General features: G+C 35.7%; 1 protein-coding gene across 2 annotated transcripts; it reads left to right on the top strand.

The window, feature by feature from the left end:
- Window positions 1-66: 66 nt before the first annotated feature.
- On the top strand, window positions 67-20,804 carry GluProRS (Glutamyl-prolyl-tRNA synthetase). Of its 2 annotated transcripts, none has more exons than XM_087352225.1 (27): window positions 67-227; window positions 562-746; window positions 1,336-1,492; window positions 1,810-2,062; window positions 2,447-2,573; window positions 3,958-4,150; window positions 4,515-4,686; window positions 5,070-5,303; window positions 5,642-5,786; window positions 6,158-6,405; window positions 7,572-7,776; window positions 8,291-8,403; window positions 8,784-8,898; window positions 9,825-9,974; window positions 10,296-10,487; window positions 11,078-11,695; window positions 12,593-12,739; window positions 12,823-12,918; window positions 13,435-13,644; window positions 14,325-14,477; window positions 14,624-14,741; window positions 15,366-15,632; window positions 15,894-15,961; window positions 16,967-17,140; window positions 17,704-17,864; window positions 19,360-19,503; window positions 20,326-20,804. In XM_087352225.1, the coding sequence occupies exons 1-27, from the start codon at window positions 185-187 to the stop codon at window positions 20,477-20,479; spliced, it is 4,842 nt and encodes a 1,613-aa protein (XP_087208351.1). In that variant the 5' UTR covers window positions 67-184; the 3' UTR covers window positions 20,480-20,804. The 2 variants fall into 2 exon arrangements, with proteins under 2 accessions (XP_087208351.1, XP_087208352.1); XM_087352226.1 differs by having other exon boundaries at window positions 8,787-8,898.
- The last annotated feature ends 153 nt before the right edge of the window (window positions 20,805-20,957 follow it).

A 20,957-nucleotide genomic window follows, 5' to 3' on the forward strand; every position in this document is an offset into this window, starting at 1 on the left:
TACTTAACATTTGAGGTGTAATAATCTGTGACTTTGTATTTGGAAAAGTGGTGGCTATTCGTTGTCTTCTTCTTCTTCAACTTCACGGTTTAGACCTTTGGCCTGTTCCGTCTTCAAGGGTTATATAGTTGCGATATTATAGTGTGGTCATAAATATTCATCTACACAAAGTTTGGTAGTCAGAATGTCATTAACTGTTGTCGCAAGTTCATCAAGTCCACCAATTGGTAAGGAAAATCGGATGCACAGTGGTGTTTATCACTTGCATAACTTTAAAACTTTATGAAGTACCGTCATTCCACATGACAGAAGTTTCCCCATTTGGTGTTGTGTTCGATTATGCATAAAAGTGGGATCATTTTTCGTGTTTTGATCTTCTTAACCTGCCCACTTTAAGACAAAAGCAAAATACTGAAAGGAACTTGTTATTGTAAGCCAATCTAACCTACATGCACCACCCTTATCCTTTTTATCACTGATTAAAATTAACATATTGTTTTCTGTGTCGAATTGAGTCGGACAGTTTTTATTTGTAGGTTAATTAAAGCTGGATTCTTTCAGGTTGTTTGTTAGTTGCGAATTTTATTAAAGATACCACTCCTGTTACAATAAAATGGGGAAGCGATACTACTTTACAAGTAACAAGTGACATCTCCTTCAATACAAGTTCTACTATCAGCCGATACCTTGCTCGAATTGCAAGTTCATATGGTTTGTATGGAAGTACTGTGCTTGAGCGAACTGAGGTAAATCCTTGTTCTTTGCACTTAACATTCTTTACTTTCTTTTTACAAATTCATACTTTAGTTGAACACTACAGAAAGTGGTCCAGTACAAGCTGAAGTTACACCATCTGGAGGAGTGAATAATATTACTTTTAAACACAAGGCAACAGCTAAGCTGACATTTAAAAACAGAATTGAGGGTATTTGAAAATGGGGTACTGTGGAAAATGTGTAAGGGGGGTAGGAGAATGGAGTAAACTGCATAATGAGGAAGTTCATAACGTTTACTATTCATAAAAATTAAGATGATTGCATCAAGAAGGATGAAGTTGGTGGGACATGTAGTACACATGGAAGAGATTAGAGATGCATAAAAATGTTGGTTAGAAAACCGGAAGGGAATAAACAGTTTGGGAGACTAAGATGTATGGGGGCGGGGGGGGGGGGGGGGATAATATTAAAATAATTCCTGAAGAAATAAGGTATGGGGGTTTAGACTGGATTATCCTGACTCAGGATAAGACTCATTGGTACAGTCTTTTTGAATATACAAAAGGACAGTGATCTCTGGAGTTTGCTAATAATCATAGTTAAAAATATTGTCTTACAGATTGATCATTGGTTGACATTCAGCATTGGGCCGTTGTTGTGTGCCAAAGAATTTGAAGAAGCAGTTCTATACCTGAACAAAATTCTTGGCCCCATCACATATCTTGTTGCTAATAAACTCACTATTGCTGATTTTGCAGTTTTTGGTGCATTATATTGTAAGTACATGTAAAATTGCAAAGCACATATTTAGAATTTTATAATGACTTTGCTAAATAATTTGATGACCAGATATTTTCCAGTAAACAAACTCCTATTGTATAATGTTATGTAGTCTTATATATCTGATATTGTGCAATGACCAATTGAGATCAGAAGTTAATGGAAACATAACACAGTGGCAGTTTTCGAATGAAATATTTGTGCTGTATGAGTGTATTTATTTAAACTAATAACACAAGACTTTTTTCTTCATTGCATAAAGGGTTTGGTAGTTTTCCTCTTACTGCAGTGGTTATATTTATTTATCTAACAGGTAGTCAGCAATGGGATTCTTCAGTTGTAAATGGAAAAGCTCCAGGAAATGTAATCCGTTGGTACAATTTCATAAAATCATTAGGCCACGTCCAAGCATTTCTTACATCTCTTCCTGATGAAGCAAAGCCCAAATTGGGTATCACTGATCAGGTTGTGGGTAGAAGTGGGAGAAAGGAAGAGGGAAAGTTTATGGAACTACCAGGTGCTGAGATGGGAAAAGTGGTTGTAAGGTTTCCACCAGAAGCCAGTGGGTAAGTAAAGTGGCAAAAATTGCAGTCTTCAGTTTTGAATCTGTGAAGAGCGGTGAGTAAACAGTTAGTCGCGAGTATGATGTAATGAATTTATGAAGTTGAAAAATCAGATATTTGTATAAGATTTTAATTATGATAAGAAACACTTAGTTTATGCATAGTCATACACTGTGTAGGCTAAATGAGTGGATAATACAGTGGTAATATATAGAAGTCTCATGCAGCAGCCAGAAACTTATTAGCTGTTGCTGTCTGAAGGAAGGACATTGTATGATATTTCCTCTTTTCATGTAAATGGTTTTATGCCTAATACTAGGTTTAAATTAAGTTCATTTGCACATAAAATACTGAATGTTATGACAGTAAATTTCATGTTATATATAGTTATCTCCATATTGGACATGCAAAAGCTGCTCTTCTTAATCAGTATTATCAAGAAGCATTCAAGGGTAAGCTGATTATGAGATTTGATGACACAAACCCTGCCAAAGAAAAAGAGGATTTTGAGAAGGTCAGTAAAAGTAAATGTTATTTAAATTTTCATTTTGGATGTTAGTCACTCTTGATAATTTTATGTGATATCAGAGGAATTGTTTCAGTACTAATCTCTGTATATTCTTACCATTTCTTATTGTCTGTATAAAATCTTGTCCCCTCTTCCATTTTGTCTTGTTTTTTCATCTCTAGTCTGAAAGTAAACTATACATTTTTCCTCTTCTCATGACAGCTATTTATGAAGTGCCATGGAGATCAATAACAGGAAGGATGCATGATGTCTTTTCATTTTTAGAACACTGTTTAAGAAAATACCAGTGAAAGTATTCTTTCTCTCTTATAGTAACCATTTTATTTATTTACTTAATGTATTTATCTAGTCAATGTGTTTATATAGTTAATGAGGATACATATTCATAATTTTGTCACAAATAAACAGATTCATTATTTCAATACAATTTATTTGAAGAGAATTAATAGTCAATGAATGGGCACTTTGGTTTTTGCATAAGTGTATGGTTACCATATTCAGGGTGATTAGGCTGTAATAGTAACCATTTGGAGCAGAGACTGATTTTTGCTTGACAACAGATTGCAACATTTGTAGTTCATGTATTTCTTCATAGGTGACAGTAGCTGATGGTTGTATAGAAAGCTGTTTGTTAGATATCATGATAAAGAGAATGAATGTTGTAACATTTATACAAAATCTGCCGAATAGATTTCATCTTCAAGTTTCTTTTTACAGAATACAGAGAGATTGTCAGAAGTTCTGAGAAACATAAGAGTACAGTGGTGAAGTCTTAAATAAACCTTCTACAGCAATTATGAAATATGTTTTATATTAATGATACAAAGTCCCGCGCCGTAGCCGCGCGGTCTGAGGCATCATTCTTCGGACCGGCGATACAGAATGCGCGCTGGTTCGAGTCTCAGGGGAGAAGAAATTTTCTCATGAGTTTTCGACCAGTGTATGGGACCGGTGCCAACCCAGCATTGTGAGGAAATTGGGGAGCTACAATAAGTAGCGTAATCTGGTCAGGAAAGCTAGCAATGGCTGGGGGTTTGTCATGCTGACCACACATCATCCTATAACTGGTTGGATGATCGTTCACCTCTGCTTAGGCATGTGAACGTGAGGCCAGCAGTCAAGCTAGTCGGCTTTGGCTCTCTGGAGCTGTTACCCCACAGATTTAATTTAATTTAATTTAATTAATGATACAAATCATGCAGAATACAGACTTGATGATATTATTGGCCCACTTTTTAAATAAATTGGTGTTAACAAGTGATCTGAACTAGAAATTCAGTCTCATTTTTAGTTTACCAGATATCCTAATAGTTTGTGATACATGCTACCATGCAACCAAACTTCTAAAATCTCAAATAATATGATATAGGTGATCCTGGAGGACCTACAGTTGCTTCAGATTAAGCCTGATAGATTCACACATACGTCTGATTACTTTGATCTGCTACTAGAGTACTGTGAAAAGTTGATGAGGGAAGAGAAAACATATGTTGATGATACAGAGCCTGAACAGATGAAACAAGAGAGAGAACTGAGAGTAGAGTCAAGAAACAGATATAACTGTGAGTAACAGGAAAGTTTCTGTGTATGACAGTTTGCAAGAACTTTTATTCCAGTCTCATCCTTTTTTTAGTATAAAAATATCATGAATCTCAGTAATTTATGTTGTAAAGTAATTTATTGGACTGATTAAACAGATTTAATTTTGAGGTTTAGTAATCTATCTTGCTTCATACACATGCTAGTACATGAAAACAGTTGCTTTTTTCCGTATCTTTTCTTTTTAATCATTAATAATCAACTTTACATTTTATTCAATGCTAAATAACATTTGAAGCTGATACAGCATCATTGTATAATGTGTATCTTAATCCTGTCTTTATTTTGCAAGACAGTGAATTTTACTTTACTTTTTGTCTTGAATAGCTGTAGAGAAAAATTTCAAAATGTGGGAGGAAATGAAAAGAGGCACAGAGTATGGTCAAAAGTGTTGCGTCCGTGCAAAGATTGACATGAAATCAGCCAACGGGTGTTTACGTGATCCAACCATATACAGGTGCAAGAACGAACCACATCCGAAGACTGGTACTAGTTACAAGTAGGTCATGTGTTTCTGTTTAAGGAACTCTTAATTGTTGGAAAATATGTATGGATATAATATAACCCTTAACCATTTTTGCATATTGTATTGTGCAGGAAAAGGGTATTTAAACTCCTGAAGTATGCAGTTGCTGGCTGGATTTTAACTCAGGGGTTAATGGTTTAACAGTATGCTACTGCAACACACAACAAACTGGACCATTCATTGCCCTAGTGCACAGTTGATAATGGTTAATTGTAAAATGTTTTATGCCAACTTATGTTTAGCTACAGCAGTTAAGGATCTAAAGAATGAATTGGCCAAAATGAATTAAAAACATAACATAGAAGATGAGAGTTCAAGTGGAGCAGTCGTTAAATTTTATTTAATTTCTTTCATAGGGTATATCCTACATACGATTTCGCATGTCCAATAGTGGACAGTGTTGAAGGTGTAACACACTGCTTGAGAACTACAGAGTACCATGACAGAGATGATCAGTTCTATTGGTTCATTGATACACTTGGTTTACGAAAGCCATATATATGGGAGTATAGTCGTCTGAACATGATGAATACTGTGTTGTCAAAACGTAAGCTCACCTGGTTTGTTGAAGAGGGTCTTGTAGATGGATGGTAAGTATAATGAACATTGTTGTGCTTCGACTGACTTGCATGAGAAATAATGATCAATAAAGTGATATGTGTATTTATCCTTAAATTTATAACTAGTTTTCTGGTTTTTAGCCTATAGTAGGTTTATTATGTTACCATACTGTCTGTGTTTTACGTTTCAACTTTTTAACCAGTTGAATGATTTTTACGAAACAGGTTCTAAATGTTATATCAGTGGATGCCATCCTAACCTTGTACATTTTATTTTCCTACAATTATTAATAAGTGTTGTGTATGTATTAGGTGAGAGCAACTTAATATTTTGACCTGAAGTAATGTATGGCAATCAATCTTTCCAGGGATGACCCTCGTTTCCCAACTGTACGAGGAGTTGTACGACGTGGCATGACAATTGATGGTTTAAAGCAATTTATCATTGCTCAGGGCTCATCTCGATCTGTTGTTATGATGGAGTGGGACAAGATCTGGGCATTCAACAAGAAGGTGTGTAGTGCCTTGTGTTTTTGTTCTGTATAGACTGGATCACAAAAATACAGTTTGTTTCACTTTGTAGGCCAGTAGAAGATGTGTATCATTTTACAGAACAAGTACTGGAACATTTTAAATCATGTGAAGTGAAGTAAAAGTAAACTGTCCCACTACACACCTTGTTAGCATTTGGGGGGAGGGGATATAGCTCCTTCTCATTCTTAACCTCAGCACTAAATGGGGGTGATAAGCAGCATCATGCCCTGTGAAGTCAATCGATAAACAAAGCTACAGCAGGAAAATGTGATGATGAAGATCATGGTTACAGATGAACTTTAGGCTTGAGCTTGCATCTCATTCACGAGCATGAATGTTTGTTGTTTCAGGTGATAGACCCCGTTGCTCCCCGTTACACTGCTCTGGAAGCAGAAGTTACTGTTCCGGTACTTGTAAATGGAGCCAATCTGGAAACTCTGACTGTAGAAAAGCATCCTAAAAATTATGACATTGGCACTAAAACTGTCTGGGTTGGTCCAAGAATTCTCATAGATGGTGTTGATGCAGAAATATTGAAGGAAGGAGAAAATACTACCTTCATTAACTGGGGGAACCTATTGATCAAGAAGATTAATCGGTAAGAATTTGTCCCTTTATCTTGGTATATTTTCTTTAGATGGCACACTGCCTAGCCTGGCAGTGTATTTATATGACTACAAGACAACTTCCTGAAATCATAGGATGAGATTTCCACCCTTCAACCATGCCTGTAAGTCAGGTATTCTGTGGGTAACCTTATCACTCCTTTCTTAATAAATGTTATTGTTGTTTCCCTATGCTGTATTATTTTAATTCATATCATCACAACCTGAGGAAACCCTGATGTCCTTGGATTAACTCTTACTATCCTTAAAACTTCCATCTGAATCTTGTGTTTCTGAAAGGATTCTAAATACCTTCACATAAATGGAATTGTTTATGAATCATAGATACCATGTTGCAAGAAACAGATTGATAAACAGGTGGTAGGAACAAGTGCTTAGTATAATACACTCCAACAAATTGTGAAGTCTCAGAATTTAAATTGTTCCTCATAGATGGCAGAAGCTTTTGGTTAGGGAAAATGTGTAGCAAATAAATCCAACTAGTCTACTCAACAGCATGGAAAAGTAACCACTAATACAAAATTCAGTATACACTGTCACTTTTGTAATTTTAAATCCCTGTATATGTACTTGCTAGAAGCCTTAGGGAGTCTTGAAATAGTAGGATGATCTTTGAAGAATATGAATTAAGAAGGAAGTTTGCATAAGAATATTGTCAATTTGGCTTCTCATCTGTGGTGCCTAAATATCATCAAGAGACCCCTGCCAATGAGGATAGGTTTGGAAGGATGGTTATAAGTGGCACCCATCCTGATTGTTTCAAGTATTTTTAATGTTTTCAAAAGTGTTCCTATGAGAAATATACATACATTCCCCATAAGTTATTGGTTGCTTATAGTTGCAGTAGTTTTTACAAGCATTATTTAAGAATATCACAGCATGAAATGCATGTACACCACAGTAGTTATTGGATTACTCTTTTATTGGCAAATTTCTGTGTATGAAGTATGATAATAATCTGATGTATGTATATTTTTATTCATTATAACATGAACTATCTAGGTAAATGTTTGTTTAATTGAAATTGTGTTGTATAAACTATTAAGTTTCTAAGGAAGGCCATGCTGTAAAGTGAAAGCTTTATCAAGAATAGTTGTGTCAGGTACATATGAATTGTGGTATATTTATGTTGTTTCAGGGAGAATGGAAAAATTGTGTCAGTTGAAGCTGAACCCAACTTATCAGATAAAGACTACAAGAAGACAGTAAAATTAACTTGGTTGGCTGAGACAGACAGAGCGCCTTTTGTACCTTGTATATGTGTCTATTTTGACCATATAATTAGCAAATCTGTGCTAGGGAAAGATGAAGATTTTAAGGATTACATTGGTCATAACACAAAGGTACAGAGTTTTGTTTATTTTATTGGTCTTTTCATTACATGAATTTCATGTAATTACAAGTAATATCGTGTGTGAAACTCTTCAGATGGGGGTAGAAGGATGGTTATTTTTTGTGTACTCACCTGCATTAATACAGAATAAGAATCCAGTGTTTTGGTTTTTGTCTGTGTTTCATCATTTGGAAGTGATATAATGAGTGACACAAATTTCTCGGTGTGTATATATATATATATATATCTGCACCTCAGAGCCTAGTCTTTACTGCATAGGAAATGGCTGTCAGGGGAGCAGTGACTATATACTGATACAGCTGATTGCCGAAGACTTCATTGGATAGAAAAGGTGTGTTGTTTCTATGTTGAAACTTGCCATCCATAATGGAACAAAATAGAAAATAATGGTTGTCCTACCCCACTTCAGTTTTACAAAATGGTGGTCTTATATTTAGATTTATGTAGGGTGTACATATTAAAAGAGGTACAGCCCCGTTGAAGTCATCTTTATTTATTTTCAGACTGAAATCAGAATGCTGGGTGATGCAGAACTTTTGAACCTAAAGAAATCAGATATTATCCAGCTGCAGAGAAGGGGTTTTTTCATATGTGACAGCCCTTATAAACCACCAAGGTAAACACTTAAAGGCATCACAATGTGTCATTTAGATAGTAAACTAATCATACCTATCAGTAGAGAATAGAGACCTGCATGTGAAACAAAAATACAAATTTAAATATACCTCTGAATTTTCAGTGTTTCAATTATCTTTCAGTCTAGCCCAGTAACCATCTAAAATAATTGTATATAAAGCCTTAAAAGGTTTAAAACTCACACATTAAAACACACCACATAACCAGACTGCATACATTATCAAAAAAGTCCTGAATAATGGAGTCTAAAAAGATACCAGGATTTCCTTTGCATAAATGTGATACTAACATAATGTAAAGGTAAGGAAACATTTTTATGAAATGTGTTGACATTATGAGTTGCTAACAAGGCATTTGCAGTAGGTACACAGGACGTGAGTCACCACTTATTCTGTTCGCAATACCAGATGGTCACACCAAAGGGTCTGTGATCACTGCTCCAGCCAAGAAAACCAAAGAGATCAGCAACAAAGAAGTAAGTTATTTAATTGTTAAAATGCTTTATTTAGTATGTGGTAACATTTTATAATTTTCCCTAGACCCTCCAGCCTGATTCTTGAAAGGTTGCTCAAGCAAGAGCACTGTCAGATCTTTCATTAGTGACTGATTCTGTTAATGAATATTATTGAGTAATATGTGAACCTGTCTGTAATATTAGACTGTCATGTGGTTCAGTAAATTGTCCTCATTTACAACCTTGTAACCCTCTGTTCAATAAGAAAGGGTGACTGTGGCCATAAGTTTAGAAGAGGTTGAGAATCCCTGTTATAAGTCAATTGTTATGTGCCATATGTTTAAGGCCCAAATACATTTTGGGGTGTTGTTGCTAAGTATTAATTTGGGAGAAATATGCTCTTAATAACAATCATAAATATCCACAAAATATGCATGTTTCATTAGATAACATATCTGCAGAAAGTTCTATGGTTGTAATATATTACTAATATAATGACAATACAGGCAACTCTTGGTTTACAAACAAGTTCCGTTCCAAGACGTTTGTTATACGTTTTTGTTCGTTATGTGTATCTTGCATTCCTGAGCTTTATGATATGTATCATGTATGTTAGCAGCCATATTAAAGCATTAAACCATGTACTAAACCTCAAATGGTCTATACAATACAATATATTATAATAGGGGGAATCACCGATTTACTTTAAAATTTTACCAGAATGATTCTTCCTACATGGAGGTAGTGGGGCAATTTTATCCATTGCGTGAAGTGGACCCCTGTGATTTTAGGGATCCTCACCAGAACATTGATACCATGAGTTTAAATGTTCCCAAATTATTTCTGGATATTTCAAGAATACAGACTTTTTAGTTAGTGTTGTATTTCCATTATTGTGAACATTTGCCTAATTTCCTGACTGACAAACTGCATTGTCTGTCCTTCAGAAAGCTCAGTCAGTGAAAGGAAAACTAGCAGAGAAGTCTCCTCAAGAAGAAGTTGGACCCACCATTACAACTGAAACAAGTAGACTGAATGAACTTATTGCAGAGCAAGGTGACTTGGTCAGGAAACTGAAGAGTAAGAAGGCTTCTAAGGTACTGAATCATGTTGTTTGCGCACATGCTCAATATTTGTTTAATTAATTAAGGATCATCTGGTTGCATGTTAAGTTTTGTGGAAATGGTGATGGTGTTGCTGTATTATATTTGAATTTGTTCATAGAAATAGACAAGTGGTAATATTTCAGATCTGTAAACTCCTTTTTGGACTGAAAATTGCTTCCTGCCAGATAGCAGCCTGAACATTTTAATTGAAAACAAGAATAATTTTAGCTGTTATCACAAACCTAATTTTGTGAATGGTGCTTATACCGTGTTGGAATTAATCCACCATGCAGTCACGCTTATATTTTTCAGGATGTAATTGAAACTGAAGTTAAGAAACTTCTGACACTGAAGGCTAACTTTAAGAGTGCAACAGGCATAGAGTGGAATCCAGGAGTGTCTTTTTTATCATCTGCATCGACCCCCTCGGCTGAAGTACTTAATGCCAGAATTATCGAGCAAGGCAACAGGGTACGAGAACTCAAGGCCCAGAAAGCATCCAAGGTGACCAACAGAATTTATTGAAATCATAGTAGAATAAATCATACCATGCTGGAAATTGAACCCTGGTTACTGAGTCCATAACCTAGTTACTATACTGACAGAGCTGCCCCATCATATAAAATGCAATGTTTTGCTTCCCTGTTTTGGTTTATGAAAAATCATAAGTTGTATTAAATTTGCATATTAAGAAAAGTATTTGCCAGATTGACATCTGTGGATTAGTAGTGATACTATGCAGCAACTGGATAGTACAGTATAATATTAGGTAATGAATTGGTTGAAAGTGTTTAACAAATTTAAGCACCTGGGAACAACAGTAAGTGTAAGTCTTCAGAGGTATGATGCCATGGAGGCTTGTAAGATGGTAAACTGTATTTGGAGGACAAAAGACCATGCATTAATGGATGTCTGTATTTACCATAAAAATTATCTTAATTGCTTAGTAAATATGAAGGTAACTGATTGATAGAGGCTCTTGCTATTACTGTTATGTCTTACACCTGTGTAAACTCATTATGTGTAACCTTTGCCTTTTCCCTTATCTTAAACTCATAACATTCATCTCATAATTTATAAATTTTATGTTTTAGGAAACAATTGATTTAGAAGTCAAAGCTCTTCTTGGATTGAAAGCTGAATTCAAAAGTATAACTGGAACAGAATGGAAAGTAAGTGCCCAAGTGCAAGTTAAATCTTCTTCACCAAACATCAGGGATCAACTTCTTTCCAAGATCTCTGAGCAAGGCGATAAAATTCGGCAATTGAAATCTGAAAAAGCTGCCAAGACTGTTACTGACTCTGAAGTTAAAGTGCTGCTTTCTTTGAAATCTGAATTTAAAGCTGCTACTGGAGAAGAGTGGAAGCCAGGCTTACAACCATCTGTAGTTGGTATTGCATCAGAAGAATTCCCAGGAGAACAGCTCTTTTCGAAGATCGTTAAACAAGGGAATATAGTTAGAACAGTGAAGTCTGAAAAGGCTGCAAAAGAAATTGTAGACACTGAAGTTAAGACACTGTTGGCTCTCAAAGCAGAATATAAGATTGTGACTGGGAAAGAGTGGAAACCTGTGCCAAGCATACAAGAACCTTTGGTAGCAATGGCAGATATGGCCGGGAAGCCTGGGGACGCTGAAGTAGCCGCACTTACGCTGAAAATTGCAGATAAAGGAAATGTAGTGAGACAGTTTAAGACTAGTGGAGCAGACAAGGTTAGCACACTTTTGGTACTTTGCATACATCTCTGTTACATTATGTAAACCAGTGAACTGCAAGCAAAAGTTGATTTTCAATCTTTCTGTGATCTAACATCCCAATGTTTACATTAAAAGAAATTCACATTTTTGTTTCTGGCTGTCAGTAAAAATTTTACTTGAAATTTAATATTATTAAATGTTAGCAGTGAAACTAATATTTTGTTTCTGCTGAACACATGATTTCTCACCCATACACAGATCGAGGATAGGATGCTGAGAAGAATATTTGAACTTAATGGTGATAATTTATTCTCTTCACTGAATATTAGGATGATAAAATCAAGGAAAATTGGGCAGGTGGAACATGTAGCATGCACATGAGGAATGAGTACTTCATAAACATGTTAGTCAGAAGGGAAGTGACTACTTGGGAGATCTAAGCATTGATGGGAGGATAATTTTAGATGACTCTTTGAGAAGGTAGGGTGTGATGTGGAACAAATTCATCTGTTTTAACATGGCCCAGTGATGGACTGTTGTGAAAACATTGAATCTTTACATTCCATAAAAAGTAGGGATTTGCTGAGTAAACATCAGTTTCTTCAAAAACACTGCTGTGTTGAGTTAATTGGTTGATTGGTTACTTAGTCACAGCAAGGGGTCATCCTGTAATGCTAACATTGCCATGTGTGAAGTAGCAGACAGGGTTATGGTAGATGGTGCTGCACCATGTAATGAACTGATGCCATGTGTAAAGAAAACTACGTCATGTTTGAGTGATATTGTGTAAATGGAGAATAAGTATTGTTGGTACATCTGTTCAAATTTCTTTACAGATTACTTATCTCATGCTGTGACTTGAGAGCCCATCAGTAAATAAATAAATAAATATATTAATTGTGTATTTACTAGAATATCGTGGATGCAGAAGTAAAGCAGCTGTTGGAATTAAAGGCACAGTACAAGAAGCTGACTAGCACCGATTTCCCAGCATCAGGTGGCCAGACTTCTGGTAAGAAAGAAAAGGTGACTCCAGCCAAGAAACAATGTGAAGCAATTGTAAGTTGTTGTTATAACTGTGAATATTCTGTTCTGTGTCATAAGATAGAGCACTATATGATGTATGTGATGTGCTTCTGTAGGTTCAGAAGGATGAAAGCCAGAGTGGTTTGAAGAAGCAGACTCGTCTTGGTCTGGAGGCAAAGAAGGAAGAAAACCTATCTGATTGGTACTCGCAGGTACTGTGATCTTCATTTGTCCAAATTAATAAACTGACTGCATTGTGCAGGGTCTTCTTTAAAAAATTAATGGTTTTAGTGTTGGTCAAGAAATTCACTGGACAGTTTATTGTGATATACCACTTCATCCCTTAATGTTGTAGTTCCCTGAACATTTTAATAGTATGCTCCATCTATGCGTAGGTCACCCACGTGGGCTCTTCCCTTGAGTTTTTTCAGTTAGAATATTTTACTCTTTTCCACTGCATACATGCTGTATGTTAATACATTGTGGCTGCAAGCTGTTTCCTTGGGACTTTCTTGTTTTAGATAACATTTTACATATAATTATATCACCATATTTACACTAATATAAGCAGTGTGTTTCTTTTTTTTTAAACCTCCATAATTGGAATATTTTTTATATGTGAGGCAGTCTGTATTGTGATTGATTATAGTTTTAAACATAGATGAATAATGCTTGAAATAGAAGTAAATTGACTTTTGAATCAAGATGGAGAAGTGTTTTTATTCTAGGTATTGACCAAGGCTGAATTGATAGAATACTATGATGTAAGTGGCTGCTACATCCTGAGACCATGGTCATATGCTATTTGGGAAGCCATTAAGGACTTCATGGATCCTGAGATCAAGAAACTTGGTGTACAGAACTGCTATTTTCCACTGTTCGTGTCACGGGCGATGCTGGAGAAGGAAAAGACACATATTGCAGACTTCTCCCCAGAGGTTAATGGCACAGATTTATTAACAAAGCTGAACTACCACTGTGAGAACTTCAGACATTGCTAAACTGCTTAATATTAATAATAAATAATTACTAAAATAGTCTCTCTGGAAGTGGAACCTGAAGATCGAATATGTTAAGCAGGGTTCTCTGTCATCATGACATTGTGTGTCCTTGGGTTGTGGTCATGTTGAACAAGCAGTTACAGACGAGAGACAAGAGGTAGTCCTTATGCTTGTGCATTCACACAGGGATAACAACTGTCCACTGTAAAATGTTCAGTGTTATTAAATTTAAAATTATGTGGACCCTTTGCTTAAGTCTGTGCCCAGTAGTTGGCATTGTTACTAGTTTATTGCCAAGTTGACATCTGTAATTTTTAAGTATGGTGTATATCTTCAGATATTTAGTTCATTTAGAAATGGTGGAACAAAATCTGTAGAAGCCTTTATGTATAAATTATATATAGTGTACATTATTTTAATAACCAAACTGTATATTACATGCACAATTGTCTTGAGATGTTAGGTGAACTGATGTAACTTTTAACATATGGCATATACATCTCATTAGTCTGCTGCTTCAAGTACATAACTTTAGACATAATTTTAGATAGAAGGAAGATTCTAAGAACTGGAGGAAAACAAAGACATATCTGAAAATGTTTACCTTGGTATTGTAGGTGGCATGGGTGACCAAGTCTGGTGACACAGATCTTGCTGAGCCCATAGCTGTTCGTCCAACCAGTGAAACTGTCATGTATCCAGCATATGCCAAGTGGGTCCAGTCCTATCGTGACTTGCCCATCAAACTCAACCAGTGGAATAATGTTGTGGTAAGTATTTTTAAAATGTAATTCTGGTCCTTTTTTCATTTATCTTATTATGGTGGTCATTTTAACTATGTTAACTCAGAATGCTTGTTATTAAGAGCCCCTTGCTCTCAGTTTCTGATGTGTGTGTGGCCTGAATGGTGTTACAGAGATGGGAATTCAAGCATCCTCAACCCTTCCTCCGGACAAGAGAGTTCCTGTGGCAAGAAGGACACACAGCTCATGCGTCCTTCAAGGATGCGGAGGAGGAGGTCCATGTTATCTTAAGTAAGACTTGTAGTTCCATGCTTGTATTCCAAGTGGAAGAGTATGTAATAAACTGAAGTGCAGTAGGTGTCTCTTAATCAAAGGGGAGCTTCCGGATGTTAGAATCAGAAAGATCCAGTGAACAGTGCCCCGGAAATATTTTTCAGTGATATTTGTAATTGAGGGTCTAAAATAAAATTTGTTTAGTGAATATAATTTTGGTTTATATTGTCTGCTGTCATCAGTAGTACAGACAAAAGATTTTTCTTTATATATCATGAAAACGTGCTATATTAAAAAGGTATGAACTAAAGGTCACAGATTTTTTTATTTTTTATCTTAACTAGTTTCAAAATCTAGGATTTGAGGTTTTAATGGTGGAGAGTTCGAAGATGGCTGTTTTCTGGGTTGTAGTGCCATGTAGTCTGGTAGAAGTTTACCAGTGTTTCAGAGGTCCTTGCTGCCTCCATCATGAGAGCAATGAGTCACAGCCTGTTTTCTAACCTGTGAGGAAAATAACATAGCATAAAGAAATGTCGTAAGTGTGAATGTAAATATTAAAAAAGAAGGAACTTTTGATCGGGACATAATCTGAATTAGTTTAGTGTGCTGTGAATAAATGTATATGTATGTCTCTTTCTGCAGATTTGTATGCCGGAATTTACACAGATCTGCTGGCCATTCCAGTGATCAAAGGTCGCAAAACAGAGAAGGAGAAGTTTGCTGGTGGAGACTTTACCACAACAGTTGAAGCGTATGTGTCAGCAAGTGGAAGAGCCATCCAAGGAGCAACCTCACACCACCTAGGCCAAAATTTCTCCAGAATGTTTGAAATTATATATGAAGACCCTGAGACTCAGGAGAAAAAATATGTTTATCAGAATTCCTGGGGAATCACCACCAGAACTATTGGTATGCACCTAGGGAACATTTTCATTAACTTATTGCAAGGTGTTTAATTTACAACCAGGTGGGAAAGTATATTGCTAAGATTCGTTTTACATTTAATTTGAATATATTTATATTTCTTTCCACTCTTTTCTGCCTATTGCAAGTCCATTCCTGTCTGTTTTCCCTCTCACTTGATCACTTCACCTCATTCTAGGTCTGTAATAGATCTTGCCAACATAATAATGATTACAGTAACAAATGATGACTGTATCTGTCCCATAGGTGTGATGATCATGATTCATGCAGATAACCAAGGATTAGTACTACCTCCAAGGGTTGCATGTTTCCAGGTATGATTGTTGGGTCAATATCTTTGTGTTAGTTGTTGTTTACGAAGAACTTTTGATCAGATTAAATTTGGAATATTGTCTGTCATTCGTTTCAGAATCATTTGGCTTCCCATTTTCTGCTTCAGAACATAAAATAAAATATATGAAACTATCAGTTTACCTATTTTTTTGTATGGTCATGAGACTTGGTCTCATCCTGAGGGAAGAACATATATTAAGGGTGTTTGAGAACAGGATGCTGAAGAACATATTTGTATCAAAAGAGAGAAAGTGATAGGAAAATGGAGAACAGTTCATAATGAGTAGCTTCATAACAAAATTGTGTTCTTCATCAAATATTATTATGGTGATCATTAAGGAGACTGATGGGTGGGAGATTAGCATACATAGGGGAGATGAGAAATGTGTACAACATTTTAGTTGGAAGACTGGAAGGAAGAGACCATGTAGGAAAATTAGGCATGGATTGGAGGATAATATTGAAATTAGTCTTGAAGAAATGGATCCTAAGTTAGACTGAATTCACATTGTTTAAAATAGGTTCCTTATGAACATGATCATTGAAGGGTTTTTTAATATTTTATTTTATTTATAATAGTTAGGAAATTTCTTGACTAGCTGACTGAATTTCACTTTATCACGAAGTATCTTTTCCATGGAATTAGTTTTGGCCTATTTAATATTGCTATGTGAACTGAATTTCTTACGTGATGTCAAACAAGAGCACCACGACAGTTGCGAGTGATGGGTTGGGAAGAATGTGAATGTAGTTGTGACAGCCTGTTCTAAGGAGCTATCCCATTGCTTGTATGAAAGGGCTGTGGAAGAACCATGAAAAGCTTCTGTCAGCCCATTTCCCAGTCATAATTCAAACGAGGCACCTCTCAAATAGAAAGTGAGAGTGATAATATCTGTACCACAATTTTTGGTTAATAAGAATTCATGTAGTATTATATTCAGAAGTGACTGACTGCTTTGGTTATAGTACGATGGTTAACATTTCAGGTAGTAATTGTGCCATGTGGTATAACAGCTAGTATGAAGGAAGCTGATCGAAAAGCTCTGATTGAATCTTGTGAAGAACTGGAGAGAGCTCTGAAAGCTGCAGAGATCAGGGTCAGAGGTGATTACCGGGACAACTATTCCCCAGGGTGGAAATTCAACCATTGGGAACTAAAGGTAAGAAAACAGGTTTATGTGTATTTCAATAGTAGACATTTTCCATAAGGTTTTGCAATACCCTAGCTATTTCAGTTTTGTTTTCCCATTACATTTCCAGCCTTTCTCACAACTTATTGACACTGATGTAAGGTTTCTGAGGCAGTGTGGGGTGTGCTTGAAATGAAAATGACATTTGCTACTAATAGTAGAAATAAAGATGATGTAGCATTGCGTAAAGGTACTTACGGTTCTTATTAACAGAATTAGTCCACTATGTTTCTTGTAATTGGAGCGAAGGTGTAAATATATTGTGCAATTTCAGCAAAGCAGTCTGCAGTTGTTTGTTTGTAAAACAACAGGAAGTTGACTACAGGATCACAGCTCCACATCCAAACACTAGCATCAGAATAACCTTGGATTATTTTATATTAAAAAACTCTCTGAGAATTAGGAGTGCTTTATATTACTGCAGTTTTCTGTTTTTAAAATCAACCTCCATAGATGTAATATGCTTAATTTCCAGCTGATAAAACAGTCTATTTAATTATACCAGTAATATGTCATACAACTTTTATATATAGGGTGTACCAATCCGAATAGAGTTTGGTCCAAAAGACCTGAAGCAGAAGCAAGTAGTAGCAGTTCGCAGGGACACTGGAGAGAAGCTGACATTTCCACAAGAGACAACAGTGAATGATATTTTGCAGCTATTGGACACAATCCACAATAATATGCTGGACAAGTAAGTATGTGACTTTCTGCATGTTATATCATGCATTTCTTACTTTGTCCCTCTTGGGTTAGCTATTTCCTTTCCTTTGCTGCCACAGGCTCTAAGGCCATCCTAGCCTCCTCTGCAGTGAATACTTGAAACTGAAATAGGCAATAGTGTGAAAGAGATCACATACCTCCATCTGGATCCAAGGGCTAGAAGCTATACCTTTATACTCCCGTACACATACATTCTCTTAAGTACTTATATTTTCCTGATTACAAGTTATGCTTATTATTCCTGGTTTCAGAATGTGGATGAAATGTAAATTATCTGTTTCCTTGTGAGGTCTTTGTTCTAGTTTATGTCAGTTTGGTTTCAGTTATTTTTTCTTCTTATTTTTTTTAATCATCATCAATATAGTTATTTTCATTAAACAGAACAGTATAAAAGTTCAGAAATAGATTCTGGAAGTTTCAGTTTGCTCAGGATGACGTCCAGTGGTGGACTTTTGCAAATACAGTGACATACTTTCAGGTTCCATTGAAGCAGTAAAAGTCTTGGCTGCCAAATAATTATCAGCTTTGTATTATGGATTACTTACTTAGTATAAAAGTTTCTTTGAATCACTGTATTGTGACTGGCAATAAAGTATTTTTTGTGTTAATGTGTTACTACATTCCAACGATTTCAAGAAGGGAAGGTCCCTCACTGCATTCAGGTGTCCACACAAATGTACAGTTCAGGTGATTTGTTTTTGTGTCATGTATATAATGTATAAACTGAATCATCATGAGAAGATCATGTGAGTTCATCCATATTTCATCTTTGAATCTAATTGACAGATTTTGATGAATTTTTGTGTTAGTAGTTACACTAAAAGCTGTCAAGTAATTTTAATGTTGGTATATATTGCTTATTTGTAATACCTTCTTCACATAAAACTCATATTAATCTCTAAACTTGATATGGCACAAAATGTAGCTCTCATTAAATTTTATTTTAAACATATTTAGATCTGGTAGATATATGATACAAAACCAGCCAACTCCATGGAGCAGAGTCCTTGAGTAGCTGATAGAGTGCTCAGCTAGTAAATTCTATGAAACTTGAAGGTTTATTACATGGTTCACAACAGTTCATGACCAGTCCCTCTCATGAGCAGTAATAAACATAAAAGTATATAATTTTTAACTCTGTACATTTTAATATGTGTAGTATGACTAGCTTTACAATAGTGGAGTTATATCTTCAGTAAAGAAGCATTAAAGCCAAGGCAGAATAGGGAAGAACACATCCCCACTCTTGTATGATTTTGAGGATGAAGATAGTTCTCGAAATGTTGGTGTTTTCTTTATTAAACCACCCTACATGGCTGGTAGCTCAAGAAGAATTGATTATACATTCCTGTTCTTGTTAAATAAAGTACAAACTTTCCATTGAAACCTAAATACTCTTTAATGATAATGTACATAGGGAAGTGTTGGTATGATAGGCAATTTAAAATATCTTTCACTTTGTTCAGAGCAACGAAAGAACTGGAGTCTCATACTGTTGAATGCAAGGAGTGGTCAGACTTCTGTGCCCAGCTGGACAAGAAGAATATCATACTTGCTCCATTCTGTGGGACCATTCCATGCGAGGATTACATCAAGAAGGAAAGTGCCAGGTGAGAAGTCTGTCAGTTTCACACAACAGTTGCTCCTTGAAGCTGTATATTGTCGCTGGAGTTTCCTGTTTCCTCTATTCAGAATTGATGTTTGTGTGACACATGCACTGTAATTTTTCATGTGTTGTTTTTAACATATTTTTCTTGTGTGTACTGTCTGCCATAGTGACATTGATGACTTGAGAACTGTTTGGCTCGTTTTTATGAAACTCTGTACGGCGTCACACCAAATGCCTTCTTCTTATCCCTCCTTTATAAAGAAGTAAAATATGCCATGTCTGCCTGGCTGTTGCATCTTTCAGTTCATGAGATCTTTGTCAAATTTTGATGAAATTTTATGTGGGCGATCCTGATGTAAATTATGCAAAATGTATTTTAGTGATTGCTTTGTATTTAAATAGTTCTAGGTTCTGGACTGAATTGTGTCTTAATGTAGAATGGAAGAAATTTGGAAGCCATTGGTTGAAAGCTTTGTGCTAAAAATAGATTAATGGCGTCTAAAAAAGTTTGACACATTTGTTCATTGTAGTTTGTTCCGTTTATGATCTTATTGATTTTCCCAGATTTAGACCTCTCAGCAAGGTGGTGGATTACTTTTATGAGGTGCAAGCATCAATGAGGCAGTTTCTGTTACTGCCAGTGGCAAGAAAGATGGTCAGTGGAAAGATCTAAACCTGGACATGGCCTTGAGATCACAGGAAGAGTCCAGCATTCTTTATGTTTGCAGCAACCAGGCAGGAAAAGCGAATAATCTGCATCTACAAGAATCAAAATCAAAGTGTGCCAGGTTCCTTTGTTATATGTATTTTTTTTTCCTTGCAGGGAGGAGTCAGAACCTGGAGCACCATCAATGGGTGCTAAGAGTTTATGCATCCCTTTTGTGCAGACTACTGTTATCCAGAGCACTGACAAGTGTATCAATCCGACCTGTGCCAACAAGCCGCAGAGTTTTACACTGTTCGGGAGGAGTTACTGAATGTGGCATATTTTCTTTTAAATGTATCGCATCAAACATCATTCAATGTGACATTTGTAATCTTTTACTGAATACTAATAGATCAAATTTAATTTGTCATGTTAAGATTGTTAAAACAAGTAATTCTGCATAAGGAAATATTAGCAAGAATTATATCAGTTATGTTCATGAAAGTTTAAATTATTTCACATGATTGTTATGTTCTTGTCATCAGTTTGTATAAAAATGATCCAAGCACACTGCATAATTGCATGAGGTCTTGCATTATAAATACATTTCATATTAAATGGTGGCCCTATTCATTAAATGTGAAATTGTTTGGTGAGATGATAATCTTTCTTACTTCCATTCTGAACAAAACTTCATTAAACTTCAAAAATGAATTGGCACTTATGTTGTCAGGAACCAGCATAGAATGATACCAGTATTTCCCCAATCATAAAATGAATGATGTTCATTTAATTTGAGATCATGTTAA

This window comes from Zootermopsis nevadensis, unplaced genomic scaffold (genome assembly GCF_977971745.1).
Source record: "Zootermopsis nevadensis isolate Lab colony 2312 unplaced genomic scaffold, Znev_1.0 Znev_ptg000021l, whole genome shotgun sequence".
NCBI lineage: Eukaryota > Metazoa > Arthropoda > Insecta > Blattodea > Termopsidae > Zootermopsis > Zootermopsis nevadensis.